The 21,460-nt window shown below is 32.5% G+C and overlaps 3 protein-coding genes across 3 annotated transcripts; 2 read left to right on the top strand and 1 right to left on the bottom strand.

Annotated features, from left to right (window-relative positions):
- Positions 1-4,489: 4,489 nt before the first annotated feature.
- Positions 4,490-10,502, top strand: LOC7488076 (uncharacterized). Its single transcript, XM_024587939.2, has 11 exons — positions 4,490-4,838; positions 5,422-5,643; positions 5,769-5,896; positions 6,055-6,163; positions 6,282-6,321; positions 7,273-7,362; positions 7,477-7,576; positions 7,696-7,835; positions 8,093-8,195; positions 8,584-9,878; positions 10,012-10,502. Exons 2-11 carry the CDS (start codon positions 5,505-5,507, stop codon positions 10,289-10,291), a joined length of 2,424 nt encoding a protein of 807 aa, XP_024443707.2. The 5' UTR covers positions 4,490-4,838; positions 5,422-5,504; the 3' UTR covers positions 10,292-10,502.
- Positions 10,503-13,160: 2,658 nt separating this feature from the next.
- On the bottom strand, positions 13,161-13,860 carry LOC7469928 (S-protein homolog 74). The gene has a single exon (XM_002322734.4). It carries the CDS (start codon positions 13,832-13,834, stop codon positions 13,346-13,348), a length of 489 nt encoding a protein of 162 aa, XP_002322770.2. The 5' UTR covers positions 13,835-13,860; the 3' UTR covers positions 13,161-13,345.
- A 4,491-nt stretch (positions 13,861-18,351) lies between these two features.
- Positions 18,352-21,261, top strand: LOC7469927 (fra a 1-associated protein). The gene is made up of 2 exons (XM_002323329.4): positions 18,352-18,726; positions 20,679-21,261. Exons 1-2 carry the CDS (start codon positions 18,527-18,529, stop codon positions 21,046-21,048), a joined length of 570 nt encoding a protein of 189 aa, XP_002323365.1. The 5' UTR covers positions 18,352-18,526; the 3' UTR covers positions 21,049-21,261.
- Positions 21,262-21,460: the final 199 nt, after the last annotated feature.

Below are 21,460 nucleotides of genomic sequence, written 5' to 3'. Positions count from 1 at the left end.
ACAGAAAAGAGGAAAATAAAAGTAGAAGAAGAGAAAGAGGAATGGGGGAGAAAGGGGGAAAGATGGATGATTGATTTTAATTAGTCAAGGTAAGAACTAGATGTAATATGTGTGATTCGAGATAGATGAAGATTTGAAGTTTATATTTTAAGTTTGATGAATTGATTGATATTCGTTAAAAGTTTATTAATGGTTGAATTATTTGATTTTGGTTTATTTTGTTAAGAATAATGATTTAAAATTGATTTGTTTAATTGATGTGTTATAGGTGAAAAAAGTTAAGAAATTTATGCTAATCTTTGCTTGAAATTCTAGAAAAATTGTTTTGAGACTATAGAGGATAAATTTTCGGTTTAGTTTATAATTTGTAAAAATTATAGTTTAGTTTTTAAACTTTTAAAAAGTATGATTTGAACCCTGAAATATATTTTGAAATTCTAGACTAATTGTGAGTTTAAAGATGATGAATTTCACTTTGGTCATTGATTAACGATATTTTCAGTTTAATCTCTCGATTTCAAGAAAATTACAACTTGATCTATGATGGTAAAAGATAATTTTTAGTTATGTCCCAACTAGTAATTAAGATGTATTGATTATTTATAATAAAGTTTTATTTGATTTTGTTTGAATTTGAAGCTAATTGGATATTGTGTTTAAATTTATTTAGATATTTCGAGAGCACCATATAAAATATTTAAAGCAGTTGAACAATACAAAATACAAAGTGAAAAGTGTGAATGTAAATAATCAATATGAAATATATATTTAAGAATATTTATAAAATATATGTGTTCACATCCATATAATTATAATGAAATTCATTGTGTGAATGTGAGTAATTGATATAAATATATTTTTTGGAAGTATTTATAAAATATGTATGTGATTGTGAGCAATTATTACGAAATATGTTTGTTTGCATCATATGTTATTATGAAAATGGTGTGATGGGATATGTATGTTGTATGATGGGTCATACACATGGTGTGATGGGTTGTGCATGTGGTGGTGTGATGAGTTATGTTCATGTTGTGATGGGTTATGGACATGGTGTGATGATTTATTTAATAGTATGAAATTTACTAATCCAATCTTGTGTTTGATAATATTAGTTTGGGGTATATTTATTTTGATTACTTACTGTGTCATGGAAACTCATTCTTTCCACAATGATTTTTATTTCAAGAATAGAGGAAGCTAGCAATTGATGATTAATCAATTATTGATAATAAGATCATAATTTGGATATTTATTCTTGAAGAATGTTGTTACATACTTTTGATTATGATTTATATTTAGATTAGGATTAAGATAATTTGATAATATAAAAATTATATACAGAGTTTTCCTTGATATTTGATTGATGAAGTTTATACATGGAATCCTTTTTTATGAGCTTTTTAACATATTTAAGTTTAGAGGTGTAATTCAGTCGGGCTAGTCTTTGATGATGATTCACTCGACCGTGTGCCAGTCATGCCTTCTTTATGATTGGTCTTTGATATTTTTAAAGCGTGATAGTTATTAAACCTGATTAAGATCATAATCTAAATTATAAGCTGGACGAGTTAACCTAATTTAAATTAAATTAATCCAGAATATTATCGTTTTAATATTTTTTATATAAAAAAATAAATCAATGTCGCTTTTAGTTTTTTTTTTAATCAAACTTCTTTTTGGTTTGATCGATCAAGTTGCACCAGCATTTATCAAGTCGATTGTGTTATATTAAATGAAATTCCATCTAATTTACTTGATACCTAATCTGACTCAGAAGCTAGGTCGACAAGTCTTTTTATTGACTTGTCATGTTCGATCAAGTTTAATGCATACATCTACCTTGTTCCATACTTTTTTAGAAGGCTGAGCTTGATGGTTGTTGTCGGTTTGCTTCCCCATTGTGAGAAATTTCCTTCTTATAACATTAAACAGTAAAAACAATTTACTTGGTGTTAACATTATATCGAACAAGTGGTAGACATGCTGATCCTACTCATTCATTGAGTGGGGTTTCTAACAAAAGCTGAATAGCGACGGTGGGCTCTCCGATTCAGGCATCCCATCCCACATTAAAACTCAGTGTCTTCTTCCTCTAAACTCTACTACCTCCTTTCCGAGCCAAAATAATTGTTGTCTTCCTCTTATTGTCGTTTCTGCTCCCACCCACTTACAGCTGATGAGCGTGTCTTTCCCACCTTAAAACTTCAGAAGGCAGTCTTTATTACCTGTCAATTCAGGCCTCCTTTCAAGGCTGTTGCCGGCTGGCAAGTGTTCTTGTAACGGAGGAGCATCAAGATTCTTTGCTGAGTGGGGGTGTCTTTCAAGATGCTGAACTTTATACTCCATAAAATATCTTGTGGATTACATGAGAGCTTCCAAAGCATCATGACAATTTATAATAGTGCACTGAACTTTCTTCTCTCTTATGTCTTGCATAAGTTGATATTATATTCAACTGAATTGAAGTGACATTGTCATCTAAACTAAATAATATTTATAGTATAACAAATATACTAAACGGAAAGGAGTATTGACTGACTGTGCTTGACAGTGTGGTAGCAATTGCTTTTTAAATAATTTTTTGTGTCGAAATATATGTCAATGATGTTTTTTTATTTTTAAAAAATTATTTTTGATATCAATACATCAAAACGATCCAAAATGTACAAACCATATTAAATTTTAGTAAAAAAAAAATTTAAATTTTTTTGAAAAAACAGTTTACACAGCGTTCCCAAACATGTTCATAGTGGACCTTCATATTTTTTCTATTTACCAGTACAAAGAGGTGACTTTTGTGTTATTCACAGTTTTGTTTTTGTTTTTTTATACGGTGTATTAGATATTATGAATTTTTGATCAATTTAATAAATTTATAAACAGTAAAATACTTGTAAGTGTTCAAAAATAAAGGGTTCCGGGTAAGGGTATCTTTGTATTTGTGTTTTTTTTATATACAGTAGAGTTATACATGTATTATTTGATTGTTAGTTTAGTCTTTATTTTTTAAGTCTTTTAGTCTTTATTTTTTTTTGTTAATTGTTAGTTTGATCAAGTGTAGTAGCGTAATTGACCATTAAAATAATATTTTTAATTTTAAAAATACTTATGCCGCGTGCAATGTATGTGCTAATGTATTGGAGTCGCCACGTGCTTTTGGAGGCGAGTGCGGCGACTCTAGGTGCTAAAAAATGAACATTTTCCGTGTCATGTTATTCCTCATCATCTCATCTTCTACTAAGAGTGGTGTGTGTAGGCTAATTGTGACCAGTTTATTATCAGTAATTCTTTCCCCCCTTCATTTCTCTTTTATACCCCAATAAATACACCATAGTCCTCATTGTTATTAGTATTTCAGATTCAATCCTTTTAGTTTTGATTTTAGTATTTTTTTTTCATTTTAGCTTTGATTGCACTTTGCATAGAGTTGGATTTTTTTTTTCTAAGAATAAAAAATGTGAAGATTGCGGTGTCATTAAACTCGATAAATTGGATGACCGATAATAATATGGTTTTGGTTTAACAAAAATCAAGATGATAAAAAAAACTCTATTAAAAATAAATCAAAACCAATTAATCCTACAAAAATCAAAATGAAACATATCATGAAGATCAATTTAAAATAAACAAAATACATATAAAAAAACTCAGTATCACATCTTTTTTTAAAAAAATTAAGAGGATAATATATTTGATCTACTTGGGCTTCACAACATAATTATACAATGACAATCATGTAAAAATAAAATTTTAAAAAATCAATCTCATAAAAAAAAAAATACATCACAAAGACAAATTCAAAATAAATTAAATGTATGTTGCCCACGCCAACCAACTTTCTCTGCCAATTTACCCCAATTCCCATACCTATCTTGGTTTTAATTCTAGTCCCTTAAAATATAATTGTTTTAAATTAGCTCAATTGTGTATTATTTTACAAAATTAAGTATCAATCGAGCATAAAAAATTCCTCCTAATATTACAAGATGCTCGTATAAAAAAAACAAAACATAACACCAAATAAAGTGCCAAATGTAAGTATTAAATTAAAAAAAAAATTGAGAGACCGAATTGTAAAAAAAACCTAGATAATAATTTTAATAAGGCTTTTTATTTTTTTTGATATATTTTTTTATTTTTATAAGAGATAATAACTTCATTGATTAGATAATTATTTCATGCACGCACTCTAGCAAATAGATGAAAATTAATGAGATATGATTACAAAATCAAAGTTATTTTTTCTCACATAATTTATAGATAACACTATGTTTTTTTTTATTTTAAGTTATTTTTTATGAAATTTTAAGTACATATCTTGTACATAGATTAATGTAAATTCTTGAGTGTTGATATCAGTATTTAAATTTAAAAAAATAAGAAAAAAATCTCATTGAACAATAAAGCTTGTTTCGTAACCTTTTGACACATCTAATCCTGTAAAAGGCGTGGAAAATACTGAGCTATGTGAATTGGATTAATTTCTAGTTTGGGCAGCCAGGCTTGCTACAAATCACTTATGGCTCCCACCACACATAACTCCTCAACTTAAGCATTAAGTCAAAACTTTTTTGTTTTATTACAATAAGAAAACTTTTTCTTTCCATGTGGTTTCCGTGATTCTGCTGTCTTGGCATCGGGAGCTTCTGTCTCAATCTTTTGTTTTTTTTTTTTTGAGATTTGCACTTTGCAATCTATGAATTCCGTGCTTTTGTTTATCCAACAAAAAGAAAAAGAATTTTCAGCTCTTTCAGTTCAGGGTCGTGTTCAGAGTTCTTGAAGGAAAATTAACTGGGTTGTTCTCAGAGAGCTTTCACGTGATCACTCGAAGTTTGGTTAGTTTTCACGATTTCTTCTTCTGGGCCCTTGTTATTTTATTCTTTCTTTCTGTTTTGGACAAGTTTTTATGAGCTTGTTCGTATTTCTTTGATTGGTTTCTCTCATGGTTGTTGGCTTTGCTTGTTAAGATGTGTTAATATTTTGGTTCACATAGCTGTTTACTTGTTTGGATAATTTTAGAATCGGTTGGTGAGATTTGGAGTCTTTTCAGTAAGGTTGTGCTATTGATTCAACTGTTTTGAGACTCTTGTAATAAATGTATCATCTACATATTATATTCAGAAGAGTCAAAGGCACTCTTTTCGAACTTCGATTAATTAGTTGTGAGAAACCATTTCCAGTCATAACCTAGTGCTAATCATTATCTGAGTGAATGGTTCTAATTATTTATTGTGTTATAAGATGAAGATATTATGATTTCTTTTGATTAAGTATTTATGGAACCAAAATATGTAAATTCTCTTTATAGTATTGCTTATCCATGCAAATGATTTTAAGGGACCTTGTTTTTTTCTGCATATTTTATTGCTACAAGTCTATAACAAAGTTTGAACATATTTTTTGTAATGTTGAATCCAGGAGATGATAACAAAATCACTTAAAAGTATATGAGTAATTGTAAAGTTTAGAGAGGGCTCCTCTTTCTTTCTTGGAGATGCAAAATGGGGAAGAGTGGAAAGATCTCTCAATTCAGAGAGAGGCTGGACAAGACCCTGGCATCCCCGGAGTTGACAAATCTTGATGCACTTAAAACCCTTATCAGGAATCAACTTGCACGCTCTTCACCTGGTGAAACTGAAGGCTAGTATTTCTCAGAATCAACAGCTGGGACGATATTTTATTAGATCCTTATCTTTTGTGGGCTACTAGTTGTGATGGTTAGCTGAATTTGTCAAAGACTCTAATTTTGGATTCTGAATTTGCAGGATTCAGCGACAATTTAATAGAAAACAGGACTAATCATGTGTCCTCTTTTCTTGACATGTTGAGGAGTGCTTCTGTAAGTGAAAGTGAGGTGTCAAGAAATAGTGAGACATCACATGGTGAATGGAAAGTATGCCCTTTTAGCTAACTAAACGTTCTGGTTTCTAATATTTCTGTTTACTATCTAGGAACTTCTTCTTTTTTAAAAAGAAAAGGCAAGAAAAGATGCGGATTTCATATATATATGAAAAGTGATACTGATATACTGGAACTTACTTCTCTTGACAGGTAAAAGAGGATCATGAAGAGTTCCGTGTTATGTATCGCCCAGGACCTCAGGGTACTCCCTTTCATTCATTACTTGTCGAAGGCTATGTTGATGGCACCGTCGATACTTGTAAGTTTATGTGAATTATTCATAAATTGTGAGCTTTATCCTCAAGGATGAGCAAAATGAAGGCGATTATTCTGCACAAATTGAAAACTCCTTTAACAAGTACAATAACATCTTGCAGGTTTATGCATCTCTTGGGAGGCAACACTCTACAGAAAATGGTAATAATTGCTTCTATCTTGGTATCTTTCTTCATTGTGTAACATATAATATATACAGAGACACTCTTAATGGATCTGTGAAACAACACACACACACCTTTCTTCTGTTCATTCCTCTGTTAGCTTTGATGGCACTATTGTTGCAGCATCTTAACTCGATAAAAAAAAAAAACTGCATTTTGCTTTTCTTTTAAGAAAAAAATCGCAATTGCAGAAAAACTTATATTTTAACACTCTGCTAATTATAGTTTTCCTTAAGTGGCTTGATTACCAGTAAATGCCAAGGAAATCAGATCGCTTGAGAGTCGAGACTTCTAATTTTGATTGTGAAATTCTATAATAGCTTCATCTAAATTTCCACAAGTTGCATTTTATCCTATTGAGATAGTTCTGGAAATGTCTTCAGGAATGTGTAGGTCGGTGGATCTGTGTAAATGTCATTTTTCTTAATTTATTTGACATTTTGGCCCTGGTTCCAACTTCATTAAAGACAATATGTACATATGCGTACAGAATAGGAATTTTTTTTCTTACGAAGTTTGACACCTTTGCTTCATGAGTATAAAATAAGAGGTTGTTGCTTGTCATGTTTGTCTTGTCCTTGTCAACCATATTTATTCTTGTTTCTCCTATTAAATATTGTTGACTGAAATGCATGGTCACATGTGATGTATAGCAATGAGTGCATTGATGAGGAGTTTTAGGGATAGAAGAACAAAGATCTTTGCAGGCAGCCATGCCCTAGAAATGTCTAGGATATATGGGTCTGTACATCCTTGTATGTTCTTGTGATTTTGCTTGTTTCTCCATTTTTTGCTTCCTATTCTTTTGGTTGGGTAATTAGGGAGGGTGCACCACTGACGCAAAGGATTAAGAATTAAATGGTTGAAATCAAGATTTGTATCTCAAGCTTTGCTTTGGACTGATGATTTGGTGATCTCGTGTTCTCAGGTGGCCTCAGTATAGTTTCCCGCCATTTAGAATCACCATTTGTGAATGTTTGCAAAGGATCCGGATCGGTGAACAGATATCTTTAGTGAGGTTTGTCCTTCACAAACTGCACCAGTTGTTTGAACTTAAAGTAACTTGTTCGATTCCTTTTGCTTGAACTCTGCAACATAAAATTCTGATTTTTCCTCAAATTTTGGAAGAAAGGGTGAAGGTTACATGGCCGCTGACAGCCAGGGAGACTGTTGTGCACTATGTGTTGTTTGAATACCTCCAAGATGGTCTGGTTGTTGTTGTCGCTAGCACGGTAATCACTTGAAGTGGTTGAATTCATCATTTTATCAAATGCAGTTTCTTATTTACCTTTGTTTTTGGATATGTAATTCTAAATTAGAAGATAATTGTTTTCGATTATATTGCTTTCAGATCTCAGATTTGGAGGGCATTGATAAAACTACCCATGGGTTTTCAAAAGATGGAATCCCTGAAGCAAAGGACGTGGTAAGGATTGATGTGATGGGTGGCTTTGCCATACAAAAAGTTACTTCAGAAAGAAGTTATTTTCGGTGAGTTATAGTTAGTTGGATGTTTCATGTGAGTCCTCTTTGATACACAAAACATATGCACAAGTCTTATGGTTCCAAAGACAAAAACTTCTAATTGAATTTCATATAAACGTTGACATTCCTTTGCTTGGCTCTACTAAAATTAAGTCATCAAAGTCTGTATCATCTGCTACATTAGTAGACAGGTTGAAGCTTTATCTTTTACTTTGCATGTGTTCCTTTGTTGTGGATTTTATGAAAACTGTCACATTTTGCAGGACTATTGCAAATATGGATTTGAAGCTGGATTTTGTCCGTCCATCCCTCATTAACTTTATCTCAAGGCAGCTCGTCGGCAATGGTTTCAGACTTTATCAGAAGGTTATATATTTTTCTCTGTTTCTCTTCTGTAGCCAATTCATTTGGCTATTTAAAAGCTCTCTGCAGTAACAAAACTGGCACTCTGCGTTCGTAATCATAACCGCTTTTACAGGGAGAGGTTCTGGGTTCAATAGGTGATAGGAATAGTTGGGCTCAGGGTTTTCTATCTTTTAGCTGGGGTGAAGATGGGAGGGAATATGAAAATTAAGTGTCATGGTAGGATCTAGAAAAGTTTCAGACTCCATAGTTTCTATATAGGGAGAGTTATGCATGAAGAATGAAGAACTCCTTGCATTCTAACTTTTGTGGTTTCTGACTCCTTGCATTCTAACTTTTGTGGTTTCTGTGCAACCTATTTCTCTGACATCCAATCTGCAAACTACTACAGGCAGTGGCTTCAGTGTCTAACTATGATGAAGATTACAGCAAGGCTTTGAAAGATCCAATGTATGCTCGAATACGTGAGGCTCTTTATTCTACTGAAAATGCTGATGTGGTTGTGGAAGAGAAAGTGTATAACAGTGATGCTTCCATTCTACGGAAAGAGCATTCTAGTGAAGATGTGGAAGGAAACTTGGGAGATGTTGAACTGAATATTCATGGGGATAATGATGCAATCAAAGATTTTTCAGAGAATGCAGAAGTTGTAGTAAACAAATCCTTTAGTGAGATTGAGGAAGAAAATAATGAAGAAAGTAGGGGCTTGAAGGGTGAAAACTTGGGAGGTTTGGAACTGAATAATGCAAGCAAAGCTTTTCCTTGTGGTGCACCACTTATGGACAGCAAATCCTTCGGTGAGATCAAGGAAGATAATGATCCAGAAAGTAGGCACTCGGTTGTGGAAGGGAAAGTGTATAACAGTGATGCTTCCCTTCTACAGAAAGAGCATTCTACTGAAGATGTGGAAGAAAACTTGGGAGATGTTGAACTGAATATTCATGGGGATAATGATGCAATTGAAGGTTTTTCAGAGAATGCAGAAGTTGTAGTAAACAAATCCTTTAGTGAGATTGAGGAAGAAAATAATGAAGAGAGTAGGGGCTTTAAGGATGAAAACTTGGGAGGTTTGGAACTGAATGCTGCAAGCAAAGCTTTTCCTTGTAGTGCACCACTTATGGACAGCAAATCCTTTGGTGAGATCAAGGAAGAAAATGATCCAGAAAGTAGGCACTTGAAGGATAGAATGAGGGGGGAGGAACAGAGAGTTCATTGCAAGGACCATGGAAGTGCAAGTTTGCAAAACATTGCACTGGCTACAGATAGGAAAACTTTTATTGGGATTGAAGAAGAAAAAAATGAAAATAGCAGACATTCAACGAGGGATTGCAGAGTTATAGGTCAACCTTCAAGCAATAAAATTGCTCTAAAAAGCCCTGAAAACTGTACAAGGAATATGCGTATCAGTTCTGATGTAGGGAGAGCCTTAGAAACTCTAGAGAAGGCCATTTCTGTGGTCCGGGAATATAGTAGTTCTCTAACCAGGTCTTCTTCTAGCAAAACAAATGAAGAAACTCCAAATCTTGACAAGGACGTTGAAATCGATCCAACTCATTTAGAAGACAGTGGAGTCTGTCCGAAAGCTGGGGTCTCTGCTGAAGTATCTGCTGAAGTATCTGATAAAGGAAGACCTGTAGAGAGGAATTCACATGAATCCAGGAATAGCTCCAGCAATCTTGACATCAGGTACTTATGCCTACATATTTCTGTCCTCATCATAGTAATGAATCTAAGGGAAACGACAAATTATTACTTCTACTCTTCTAGGATAATGCCACTGTTGGTTTAATGTCATTACTGGTTTGATCTTGTTTTGCAGCCGCGCAGGCTCAAGGGAAATAAACCATAACAAGATAACACCGGAATCACCAGACCAATATATTTCAGTTCCTAATGAGACTAACCATGTTCCTTTATATTCTTCTCAAAGTCAGAAAGATGGAACAGCAGAGGTACAAACAATGGACATAACCGCGCAAGGCAACAAGCAAACGAGCCTTGAGGCAAATGGCATCCATGAAAATGTTTTTCATGAAGGGAAGAAGTCTACTCGGCAAAAAAGTTATAGGTACTGCTGTTGTGGTTCCAGATATGAATAGATGATACAGTGAAATAAAAAATTGAGATGACCAAAGAGGACGAAGATTTAATAATCACAGAATATATTGCTGTCTTCACAGCTGATTTGTATCCCATCTTATACCAATCATTTACCAATATATCTTTTATTTTTGGCAAAGATGTACCAATAGAGATTTATATTTCCACCTTTCTTTTCACCAAATATTAATGAATGAGTTGTTCCAATAATTTGTAGAAATTGATGGGAATTTTGAGTTTGATGTAAAAACTAGCAGTAGAGGGAGTAAGTTGTTTGTCATTCGCCTGTTGAATGATCTAGTTACATGTTAGAATGCTGGGGTTGAATTCCAAACTACATGGAAGATGTAATGATCGGACCGCTGGCACTCATATTTTCAATAGGAATCATGTCAACAATGTTCTTCTGAACCAGAAATTAAACCAAAAAAACATTTTCCGACATGTTTTGGCGGCTGTCATGGGAGTAGATCGGCGAAGATGGGTTTTCCTCACTTTCTCGAGACTATAAGCTATCTTTTCCTTAAATGTATTAGGGAATCTTGGCCGATATCATGTTGCCAAGGTTCAAAATCTGAATGATCCATTGTCAGTTTGGATATAAATAACTTACTTAAAAATTAGATTTAATCTTCATATACAAAAATTGATATAAGAATATTCCTAAATAAGGGAAAGTGGTAAATGAACAATGATTTTATGTATTAATTAAATAATATATATTCACCTGTTTAAAAGTGTGGTTGCGGTTGTTTTTTAAAGTGTTTTTCACTTAAAAATATATCAAAATAATATATTTTTTTATTTTTTAAAAATTATTTTTGAAATCAGCACATCAAAATGATCTAAAAATACCAAAAAATATTAATTTAAAGTAAAGAAAAAAATAAAAAAATTAATTTTTTTTAAAATATTTTTAAAACACAAAACTTACTAAAAATATTTCACAGCAATAATTTAACACCACAAATCTCTAATAACGTTTAACTTTATCAATAAAAATATGTATTAATTTAGACTTGCTGGCAACTTAAAGAACAAGATATGTATTCGCTGTTCACCGATGAATCGGAATACAACCAGCGAACAAATAGTAAGATTTTTGCAGTCTGCTGTAACAAAAGTATACATTTAAGAAATCAAATCCTAGTATCATGCCATTGTTACAGCAGACTGCAAACATATATGAGACTTTATCAATAAAAATATTTAGACTATGCTATATAAAATCAACTATCATTCTTTTTATTGGGTTACTAAGTTAAATTTTATTTTGTTTATTATGATTTGTTTAATTATTACTATTTCACATGTGAACGGTACCGTATACAAAAATAGTACTGTGTGAATAATTCTTTCACTAAGTAAGTTTTTAGAAAAGATTAGAGGGGTCATAAATTATCCCGTTTAAAACTTAATCTTTTTAGAAAAAACTTTCTATACTGCATCTATTTACCACACTAACTTTTTATATATGTAAACAGTAATATATATGAGAACAATAACTAGCCAAATAATTGTTAAAGTATGAAAAACAATTTTAGAACATAAACTATAACTTTAAAACAAAAATATATAGCAACCTTCTAAAATTAAACAAAAAAAAAGGAAAATAATTATAACAAATCAAAAGGTTAAAGATTAAAGAATAGAAAATCAAAATTAAATCTATATATGAGAATTAGCAAATTAAAAGAAAGTTAAATTTCAATTTAAATTTTAATGATGTTAAAAACCTCTTTTAAAATTAATTTATATATGTTAAAAACAATATGTATACGCGCACAACTCGTGCTCAGGCTTCAAGCTAGACTTGGACATGAGTTTAGGTTTGTTGTATAAACAATTTTTCTATAAAAGAATTTTTTTTTTTTCTGCCAATCTATTTTGGGCTTGGCTGTTTTGCTAGCCCATTATTTTTTCCAGAACATGAATATAAAAACTTGATATGTTGCTTCCAAAAGAGTTTTTCAAAACCTTAGACAGTTATTTTAGCTATAAAAATATTAGATTTAAAACCAAAAAATAAAGTTTAATTCTAGTTTTATGATGGGTACTCAAAGATGATATAAAATTAATTATTGTAATTATCATAATTAATTTTACATCAATTTTGATTCTAAAAACATCTATAAAAAAGGTAACGAAGAGTGTTTCTGATTGAGTTTTTCGTATAGTTTTTGGATAGATTCTGTAAAATTTTAACTTTCTTCTTCACTTAAATTTTTAGCTTAGCTCTCTATTTTAAAGTTTTATTTCATCTTTGTTCTTTCCCTCTTACTCTAGAGATTAAGATCAGTCATTGTAGATAGATATTTGTTTGAATATTCCTTTGAGTTTGTTGTATCCTGTTTAGAAATGCATTTAAATAATTAAGATGATGATGTTGGAATCTTTGGAGCTTATTGAATTATTTTTTTACATCAAGTAAGGAATATTAAATCTTTAAAAACAAATAATTAATCATCAACAACGGATTAATTATTAACAACAACTTCTATTAAACTTAATCAAGATTTCAAGTGATTCATCAAGTAAATATAATAATCTGTTTCAGTTTAAATTTAATATATTATCTATCAATTTGCGTGCTAGTTTTTTTTTATTGTTTAATTTGATTCTATTGCGTATATTTAGTATGTGTTCTAAAAGTTATTTTAATATTAATTACAAGTTTAATTGAGATATAAAATTACATTATTAAAATTTTGTGTACATATAGACCGAATAATTATGCTTACTTTTGTGTAATCATCTAATTTTTCGACAACACTTGCAACAAAACAACCCTAATTCATTTGATCTAAACAAACAAAGTCACCGAAAAGATCATATATATTGTATAAGAATCATCGTGTTCAATAAATCTGGGAGAAATAGAATCCTTGTGATCGATTATGCTTGATAAAAAAACTTCATCTTGAATAAATCCGAATAAATCATGATGATTATCATCATCTAAAAATAACTTAGAATGCTTTAAAAACATCTTTGTTATTTATTATTTATCAGAAGCAATAAAAAAAAGAGAGTAACAGGAGAATAATCCATGATCAGGTTCCCGCTACCCAATGATATTTGAGATCATCAGTACTGTTCTTCGGAAAATCCCTCAGATAAACTCCATCATCTTTAGCAATCCAGCAACAATTGCCATTACCGTCGCAACTGTCAGTGATTTTTTCTTTATCCTGGAACGCGTTGAAGTCTGCATGAGAGTGGTCATCCGGGGCTAAGTAACACCAGAAAAGCGTAGTGCCCCAAGCATTCGTTCTAAAACTCCAATCAAATTCCGAGTTCACCGGAATATTATGGACGCCAAGATCATTATTTTTAGACTGGCAGTGAACGAGCAAGATTTTGTCGGGGCTCAATCCGTTGAGAATGTGCAAATGATAGCGAGGAGCGATGGGCACGACTTGGCCCGAGCCGGTTGAAATGAAGAGAATCACGGCAACTGCCAATACGGTGGCGGCTTTCATATCGGAAGGGCTACTCTTTATTTTTCTTCCAGAGAAATAAGATGGCCGGGCTATTTCCATGTCTCCGCGTTTTATAAGGGTTTCGATATCTCAATTTTGTACTGAACTGGAAACTTTTTACACAAATATAATGTTAAGGCATTAATTATGCTTGTTGTGTTCCCTTCCATACTTAGTTTTATTTTTTTCTATTGCAATATATTGCTTTACAGAACACAACTAAGACCATGTAATTAAGAAAAGCAAGTTGATGAAAAGAAAAAAAAAAGAAAAATTATTATAATTTAGTTGTTCATTTTTTATTTTATCTCCATTATTTTAAAAATTATAATTTACATCCCGAACCCTTTATGTATATTCTTGATCATATACTCTAAAAACATCAAATTATTTATATGATTATTATTATATTTTTATTAATTAATGACTAAGTATCACTTACAATGCGAAAATTATAAAATTACGTAATTGTCATAAAATATTTTTAAGAACCCTAGCTGTTAAAACCCATTTTTATTCCACCATAGCCGCCAACTTTTCTCTGTCTTTCTTTGCCATCACATGTCGTGAGCATAATAACCTAGCAATTGCAAACATTGCAGAGGATGTCCAATTCCATGTCAAACATGGAAGAATTAATACACCCGCTATATATATATGGAAAGCAATCAAGACTATGTAATTTATAAGGAAAGCAAGTTGATGGGGGAAAAAGAAGATATTATTTTGATTCTTTGGTAATTTACAAGGAAAGCAAGGTGTAGAGGATATCCAATTCCAGATCTCACCCGTTAACTGATGATATCAACAACAAACCTAAAGCAGAAGACCCATTTATGATTGCTAATCTATGCAAGTTGCGCCGCTGCTTCCTAGGAAGATGATTGCATTTGCAGCTCTCAAATCCCAACAATAATTGTTTTGCAAAGATAGCAAGTTTGTATCCCCTCTCAAGATTTTCCAAAAGAAGAAGAGGAAGAATGTATGTTTTTTTTCTTTTTTTAAAAATCAATTTCAAAGAAAACTTTTGAAGAAAAAGGTTTTGGGTTACAACAAGGCAAGAATTTAATTTACAGATAGTCAGAAAATAATACGGGTAATTTAGGGTTTAATTAAAAAAAATAAAAAATAAGTTGAAATTGGTCACGATTGAAGTTATTGGAATACCGATAATCAAAATGGAAAACTTTAATTTGGAAATCCAATTCATTTATTTGAGGGCCAAGTTAAGGATAAAAACTGAAATTTAAGGCAAAATTGGTTTAAATTGCACAAATTAAAGGGCTAGGATCGTTTTGAAATTATTTGTGGGTTCCTCAAATATTTTTCTAATAATTTTGTTTAATATTGGACTGTATATTTATATTATAAGATAAGGACCTGATATGAAAAATACCTGATTTTTCTTTGAGATTTCAAAAGAAATTCAAAAAAATTCCCTTATTTCAAAAAACACAAAAATATGTTTTTCTTCAAGAATTTGATTTAATATTACATTGTAGACTTACACTATAAGAAATGAACCCAATATTAAAAACACTCGGTTTTCTCTGAAATTTTAAAAAATCCAAAATTTTCCTCATTTCAAAAATACAAAAAATGTGTTTTGTTTTCGTGCATATGAAAAAATTATAAATGTTTCTCATGCAATTTTTTTTCTAAAAAAAACAAAATAGCATTTTTATCATGTTTTAAAAATACAAAATGGATATCATAACCGGTTTATAATCATCCATTAGAGTTTAACAAAAATACCAAAAATCCCACAACAATTACTTTGTTTAATTAATATTCGGAGTGTTAGGATTTAGTTGTAGATTTTAATACTTGGGGTCAGTGTTATTAAACCTGGCCCGGCCCGACGGGTCGACCCGGTGGCTGGACCGGTTCGGGTTTACTAAAAGACCGGCTGGGGCAACAGCCCGGTCAAACCCGGGCGACCCGGCAGGTCGACCCATGACCCGGGCGAACCCGAATGAGACCCGGGATTTTTTTTTCTTTCAAATGTGGGATTTAAAACCCATTAGTATATAACTATATATACTCTATGTTCCCAAGAAAAAAGTCATGTTTTTTCAATGTGGGATAAAAAACTTTTTGGTTTAAATACGTCAACTTAAAAGGATAACATAATATCTTTTCAATGTGGGATTTGAAACCCTTTAGTATATATACTCTATGTTCCCAAGCAAAAAATCATGTTTTTCCAATGTGGGATAAAAAACTTTTGGTTTTCATATTTCAACTTAAAAGGATAACATAGTATCTTTTCAATGTGGGATTTGAAGCCCTTTTGTATATATACTCTATGTTCCCATGAAAAAAGTTATGTTTTTTCAATGTGGGATTTGAAACACATTAGTATATATATTCTATGTTCTCTTGAAAAAAATCATGTTTTTTCAATGTGAAATAAAAAACTTTTTGGTTTAAATACTTCAACTTAAAAGGATAACAAGTATATTTTCAATGTGGGATTTAAAGCCCTTTCATATATATGCTCTATGTTCCCATGAAAAAAGTTATGTTTTTTCAATGAGGGATTTGAAACCCATTAGTATATATATTCTATGTTCCCAAGAAAAAAGTTATGTTTTTTCAATGTGGGATAAAAAATCTTTTGGTTTAAATACTTCAACTTAAAAGGATAACATAGTATCTTCTCAATGTGAGATTTGAAGCCCTTTCGTATATATACTCTATGTTCCTATGAAAGAAGTTATGTTTTCTCAATGTGGGATTTGAAACGTATTAGTATATATACTCTATGTTCCCAAGAAAAAAGTTATGTTTTTTCGATGTGGGATAAAAAACTTTTTTGATTTAAATACTTCAACTTAAAAGCTTAACATAATATCTTTTTAATATGGGATAAAAAACTTTTTAAAATATTCTTTTAAACTTCATTGTTTACAATATATATAACCTATATTTACATGGATTTTTTCATATAAAATATTAAAACTTTAATTTTTTTTTAATTTTTCTGGGTTGACCCGAGACTCGGCCCCTTGGCCGGATCAACCTCCGGGCCGGGTTTAATAACTATGTTTGGGGTATAAAAGTACATTGTAAAGTATACCTTCATGTATTAAAGTTATTAAATAGGAAGTAAATGTGATGATAAAATTAGGGTCTTAGAACAATTATTATTTAACATGATAAGGTAGAGATTTCCTCATAAAAAGAGATCTGTCTCGAACCTTAGATGAGACCAACAAATACTTAGATTAACAATTAATCAATAATATGGCTTACCTTAGATAGGATGCATTGCATCTTTCCCTTATATAACTAGTCATTTTACCTAGAGTCCTATAGACCATAGGTTTCCTAATAATTATGGTAGTAGGTGACGACTCCCTGAGATCATTTAAAATCATAACTTTATAATTAAATCCAAAACTCTTTTTAATCTAGAATGTAGATCCACCATTAGGCACCGTTTGACATTGCGTTTGTAACTGTGTTTCATCAAATTTTGAATTTTTTTTTTTTTGCTAAAATTGAGTGCGGTTTGTACTTTTTGGATCGTTTTGATGTGCTGATGTCAAAAATGATTTTTAAAAAATGAAAAAACATCATTGGCATGTATTTCGGCACAAAAAACTATTTGAAAAGCACCCGCAACCACACTGCCAAACACGCTCTTAGATATCATGTATGTCACGACAGTGATAATCACATGTTAGTTGACATAGATTTACTATCACTTTGTAACGTCAAACATTATATTGGCCAAAGACGACTGTTCTCTCTAAACGTGCTAAAAAGAGTCTTGGTGAAACAAGAACTAGCTGGAAAAGGCCCTGCAATCAATGACAAATACCTGGAGTGGTAAAGTTACAAGACAGTTAGTGGCCCATCGATGAGAAACCAAGAAGCTAGGGCGTCGTAGGACAAGGTTGATTTGCAGGGAACAAAAGTAAAAGGGCTAAAAAATGAAGAAGAGTCGAGGAAGAAGGTTGAGCAGCTACAAGCTGAGTTAGAAGCTAGAAAAAGGCAACTAGAACTTCCATGGAATGTCTTCCATTCTGTACAAAAGAAAGGGCCAGCGCCTGATTTCAAGACTATGCTGCCTATGTAGGGCAGGAAGTTCTGAAGAAGCCCTCCAAGCTTGTATCAGACCTGATGAATAAAGGGATTGCTCCCATTAATCTTAATTTTAGAACTGTTTTCTTTGGGCTAAACAGCAAAGGTAAGCAAAGTTTAGCTGCTAAACAAAATGGGCTTTAATAAGTAAGCACAAAAATATGCCTTTTGCTTTTGAACCCAAGATTTGTCTTTTTTTCTCTTTAATTTTTCAATTTAAATTTTGAAATTAGTGCTTAAAAGAAATCACTCTTCTAAATGTATTATATTTATGAAGATTTAAGAAGAATTTAATTTTAATTGATACTCGAGTTAATTTGAAGATAAAAGAAAAATAAATGTGGGTTCTGATGGTAGATGTCTTGGTGAGAAAAAGAAGAAAGAATTGCTCAGTGAAGCGACTTGTCGTTTCGTCCCGAGGACTTTAAATGACATGTCCCTCGTATAAGCTAAAAAAACGACAGAGTGATACGTGTCAGAAAATGAAGGCATGTGGCAGTGACAAAGCAGCACCGTGGTCGCCAAGCGAGTCTAGAATCTCCTCCTCAAAACACGAAACGTAGCAGATTAATACTAATAATCTCCTGACAAACCTAATCTTCATCTTCTAAGATTGTATTGTGCACGAAGAAGGTCAAAAGCAGCAGCAGGTGAGAGACAATGGGGTGGGTGTGGAGAGACGACGACGAGTCGGACGATTCCTTTCAAAAAAACCCTAATTATTCCTCTTCATCTTCTGGTGAGGTATGTTCCACGAGGACGGTGGTGAGGTCGCAGTGCAAGACGGAGGAGGTTGAGCCTGGAAAGTTCGTTAGAAAGTGCGAGAAAACCGAGGAGGTCCTTCGTGATTGCCTTGGAAAGTAAGTTGTTTTAGATTTTTTTTTTAATTTATTTTGTGGTTTCTGTTTGTTTCCTGAGAAAAATAAAATTAAAACGAAGGAAATTTGTGGCGATTGATTAATTTTTATGATTGATTTCGTCTGCTATAATTGATGGAGAGGTTTTAATTTTCTTTTTCTTTTTATCTTAAAGAGTTATGAATTTTTAATTTCCTAAATATACAGAAATTGAAGAATTTTGGTTCTACTGAGTTTTCAATTTGCACATTAACGTGGATGGTAAGCAGTAGATGAGGGGGGTTGTGTTAGTTCATGGAAGGTGTCTGGAGTGTTTTGGAAGAATTTGGGAATGATAAACATGATTGCAAGAAATGAGAAGGTGCTGTTGAATTTATTTTTTTCACTCGAGTTATTAGAAAGTTAAGCTTTTGATGGGGAGAGCAGTTGAATTTAGAGTTCAAAGAAACTCATGAGCTCCAAAGATGCATGAATTTGACCGAAAGTTGAAAATAGATACCCAACGTCTTGGATGTTATTAGCTTTAAATATATGGTTTCAATTTCAACCACTAGCGTCTTTTCTTGGAGAAGATGTGATTTGGTATTTGAGGAATGAGCATCCGCCACATCATGTATATGAAATACTGATGCCTCTTGCCCCATATTCTGATTAAATCAACTTCTTTGAATTGTGTAAGTTCTGGGAAATTGGTGGTGAAGACCCACTACTGTAGCTAGCAGAATTAGCTTAATGGTAGAGCGTTAGATGCTGATTTTGGAAATTCAATGGGAGGAAGTGCCTTGCCTTGAAACACGTTGTGTGTGTATTTGAACAAATTTAGGACGGGTTAAAAAAAGGTTTACTTTTGTGTAGGGAAATATAATAGTTCATATATGCATATACTGAATTCAGGATCCATATAGATGATCCCAGGGCCAATGCACATGTTTATTTGTTTGTGTCCTAGTTATTCTGGCATCAGAAAAATAAAATCAAAGAAACTGTTAGAGACACCTGAATTTTATGAAATGCTTATACAGACAGTTATCCATCTAAGGATTCATGTTAAGAAGTAGCTTTAGTTCAGGGATGCTTTATGGTATGAAACATGGCTGGTGAAGCAAATGGGGCAGTCAGTGAGGCTTTTGATAACTGATACACAAGAGTCGCAAGAGAGGAGATAAATTTTGGAACAAATGCATTTGTGCGATTGTAGAGGTAGCTTTCACTGAAAATCTGTTTGGAAAAATCTAGAAGTTGAAGGTCACAGATAAGAAACACAATGGGCAAGCTTTGAAAAAAACATGTGATTTCCTCATGTGCAACTCAATATGGAAGTGAATAGAGACAAAATGACTTGGGCAATGATATTAGATGGTTTGGTTGAGCTGATTTAACCAGTATTGGATATGAAATTTTGGTTCAAGCTTGGCTCTCAAAACAAATTGGGTTATGGAACAAAAGTGACTTGGTTTTCTTTTAACAAAACTATATAGTCTTTGAGAACAGAAAACGTTGTGGGTTAGGAAATAGAATTATTACCCTTTGTGAGATCTAAGTTTGAGAGATTTGTAGTACCGCGAGTCTAGCTGCATCTGCTTTATTTATTTGTTTGTTTTCTTTTCTTTTCTCTTAATTTGCTGCTCATATTGTGCATTAACTTGGCAAGATACATTGAAAATGCTCTTGGTGATGGTATAACCTCATCTGTTAAAGGTTATAGAAATTTGTCTAGATTTCTATTACATGCATTTCTCTTGAGAATGTTTGATAACCTTAGCATTGGTACTATTTGATTCATGGTCATATTTTCATTTTCTTCTGGGTATAATTGCTGATTGAAAGGTTTTGTAACACATAATATGTCTTAATTGATGGTTCGATATCTTGCTGTGTCTTGACCTGCCTAAACATTTCAGTTCACCCAGCACATCGAGGTACTGGTTTGACACTTTTTTGCTTGTTGCAATTAGGCCTGTTGAAGTGCTGAAATCTAACAAAGAGTATACTGAAGATGATGTCACAGAGCAAGTGGTTAGAGGGTTGCTCCATCCAGGAAAGTTTGAGGATGTACCATTTGACTTCCATGGTCTTCGAGGTGATATTCAAGACATAGAACGTCACTTCCTTGGTGGCATCAACCGTTTCTTTGAAGCAGCTGAAGAGATGAAGAACAACTTCTTTGATGTTTTTGGCGACTTCCATAATGGGAATTCATCATCCTCACCATCTAAAAGGCGAGGGATACCTGTCGAAGGCCATCCGCTGACAGAAGCCTCTCCTAAACCAAAGGAGCCAAACTCCGGAGATGTTGACCTTTCGGGTTTGGCAAGAGATGTTTAAAGTAGAATGTTCAGTAACTGCCAAAGTTAACATATGTCCTTAATCTGCTTTTTATATGAATATGTAGTAGCCAAGTACTATTTGCTTTTAAAATGGAAAGGCAATTCATTAATGCGGATAAAAAGTTTGATATCCATGTAATCTTGATGCTCTTTTGAGGTGATTAATGCATGGTGCTGAACTCTTCTTAGTTCTTGCATCTTCTTCATCCCACATCATGAATATGTTTCCTCTTTCACACCTGGGGTCTATGAGCGTGTACGCAATCCCTTTTTCTCCCTGGATGATATGTGTATACATATCTGCCATTAGGTTTTATTAATGATACAGCATAATCCTGATTTCCAGAGCCAATCATGATCAATCAATCTGCAGATGTGCTTTGTTTTTGCATTTGGTTCTTTATAGAAAA

The sequence above is a fragment of the Populus trichocarpa genome, chromosome 16 (assembly GCF_000002775.5).
Source record: "Populus trichocarpa isolate Nisqually-1 chromosome 16, P.trichocarpa_v4.1, whole genome shotgun sequence".
NCBI lineage: Eukaryota > Viridiplantae > Streptophyta > Magnoliopsida > Malpighiales > Salicaceae > Populus > Populus trichocarpa.
The sequence above is the reverse complement of the archived record's forward strand: the minus strand, read 5'-3'. Positions and strand labels throughout refer to the sequence as shown.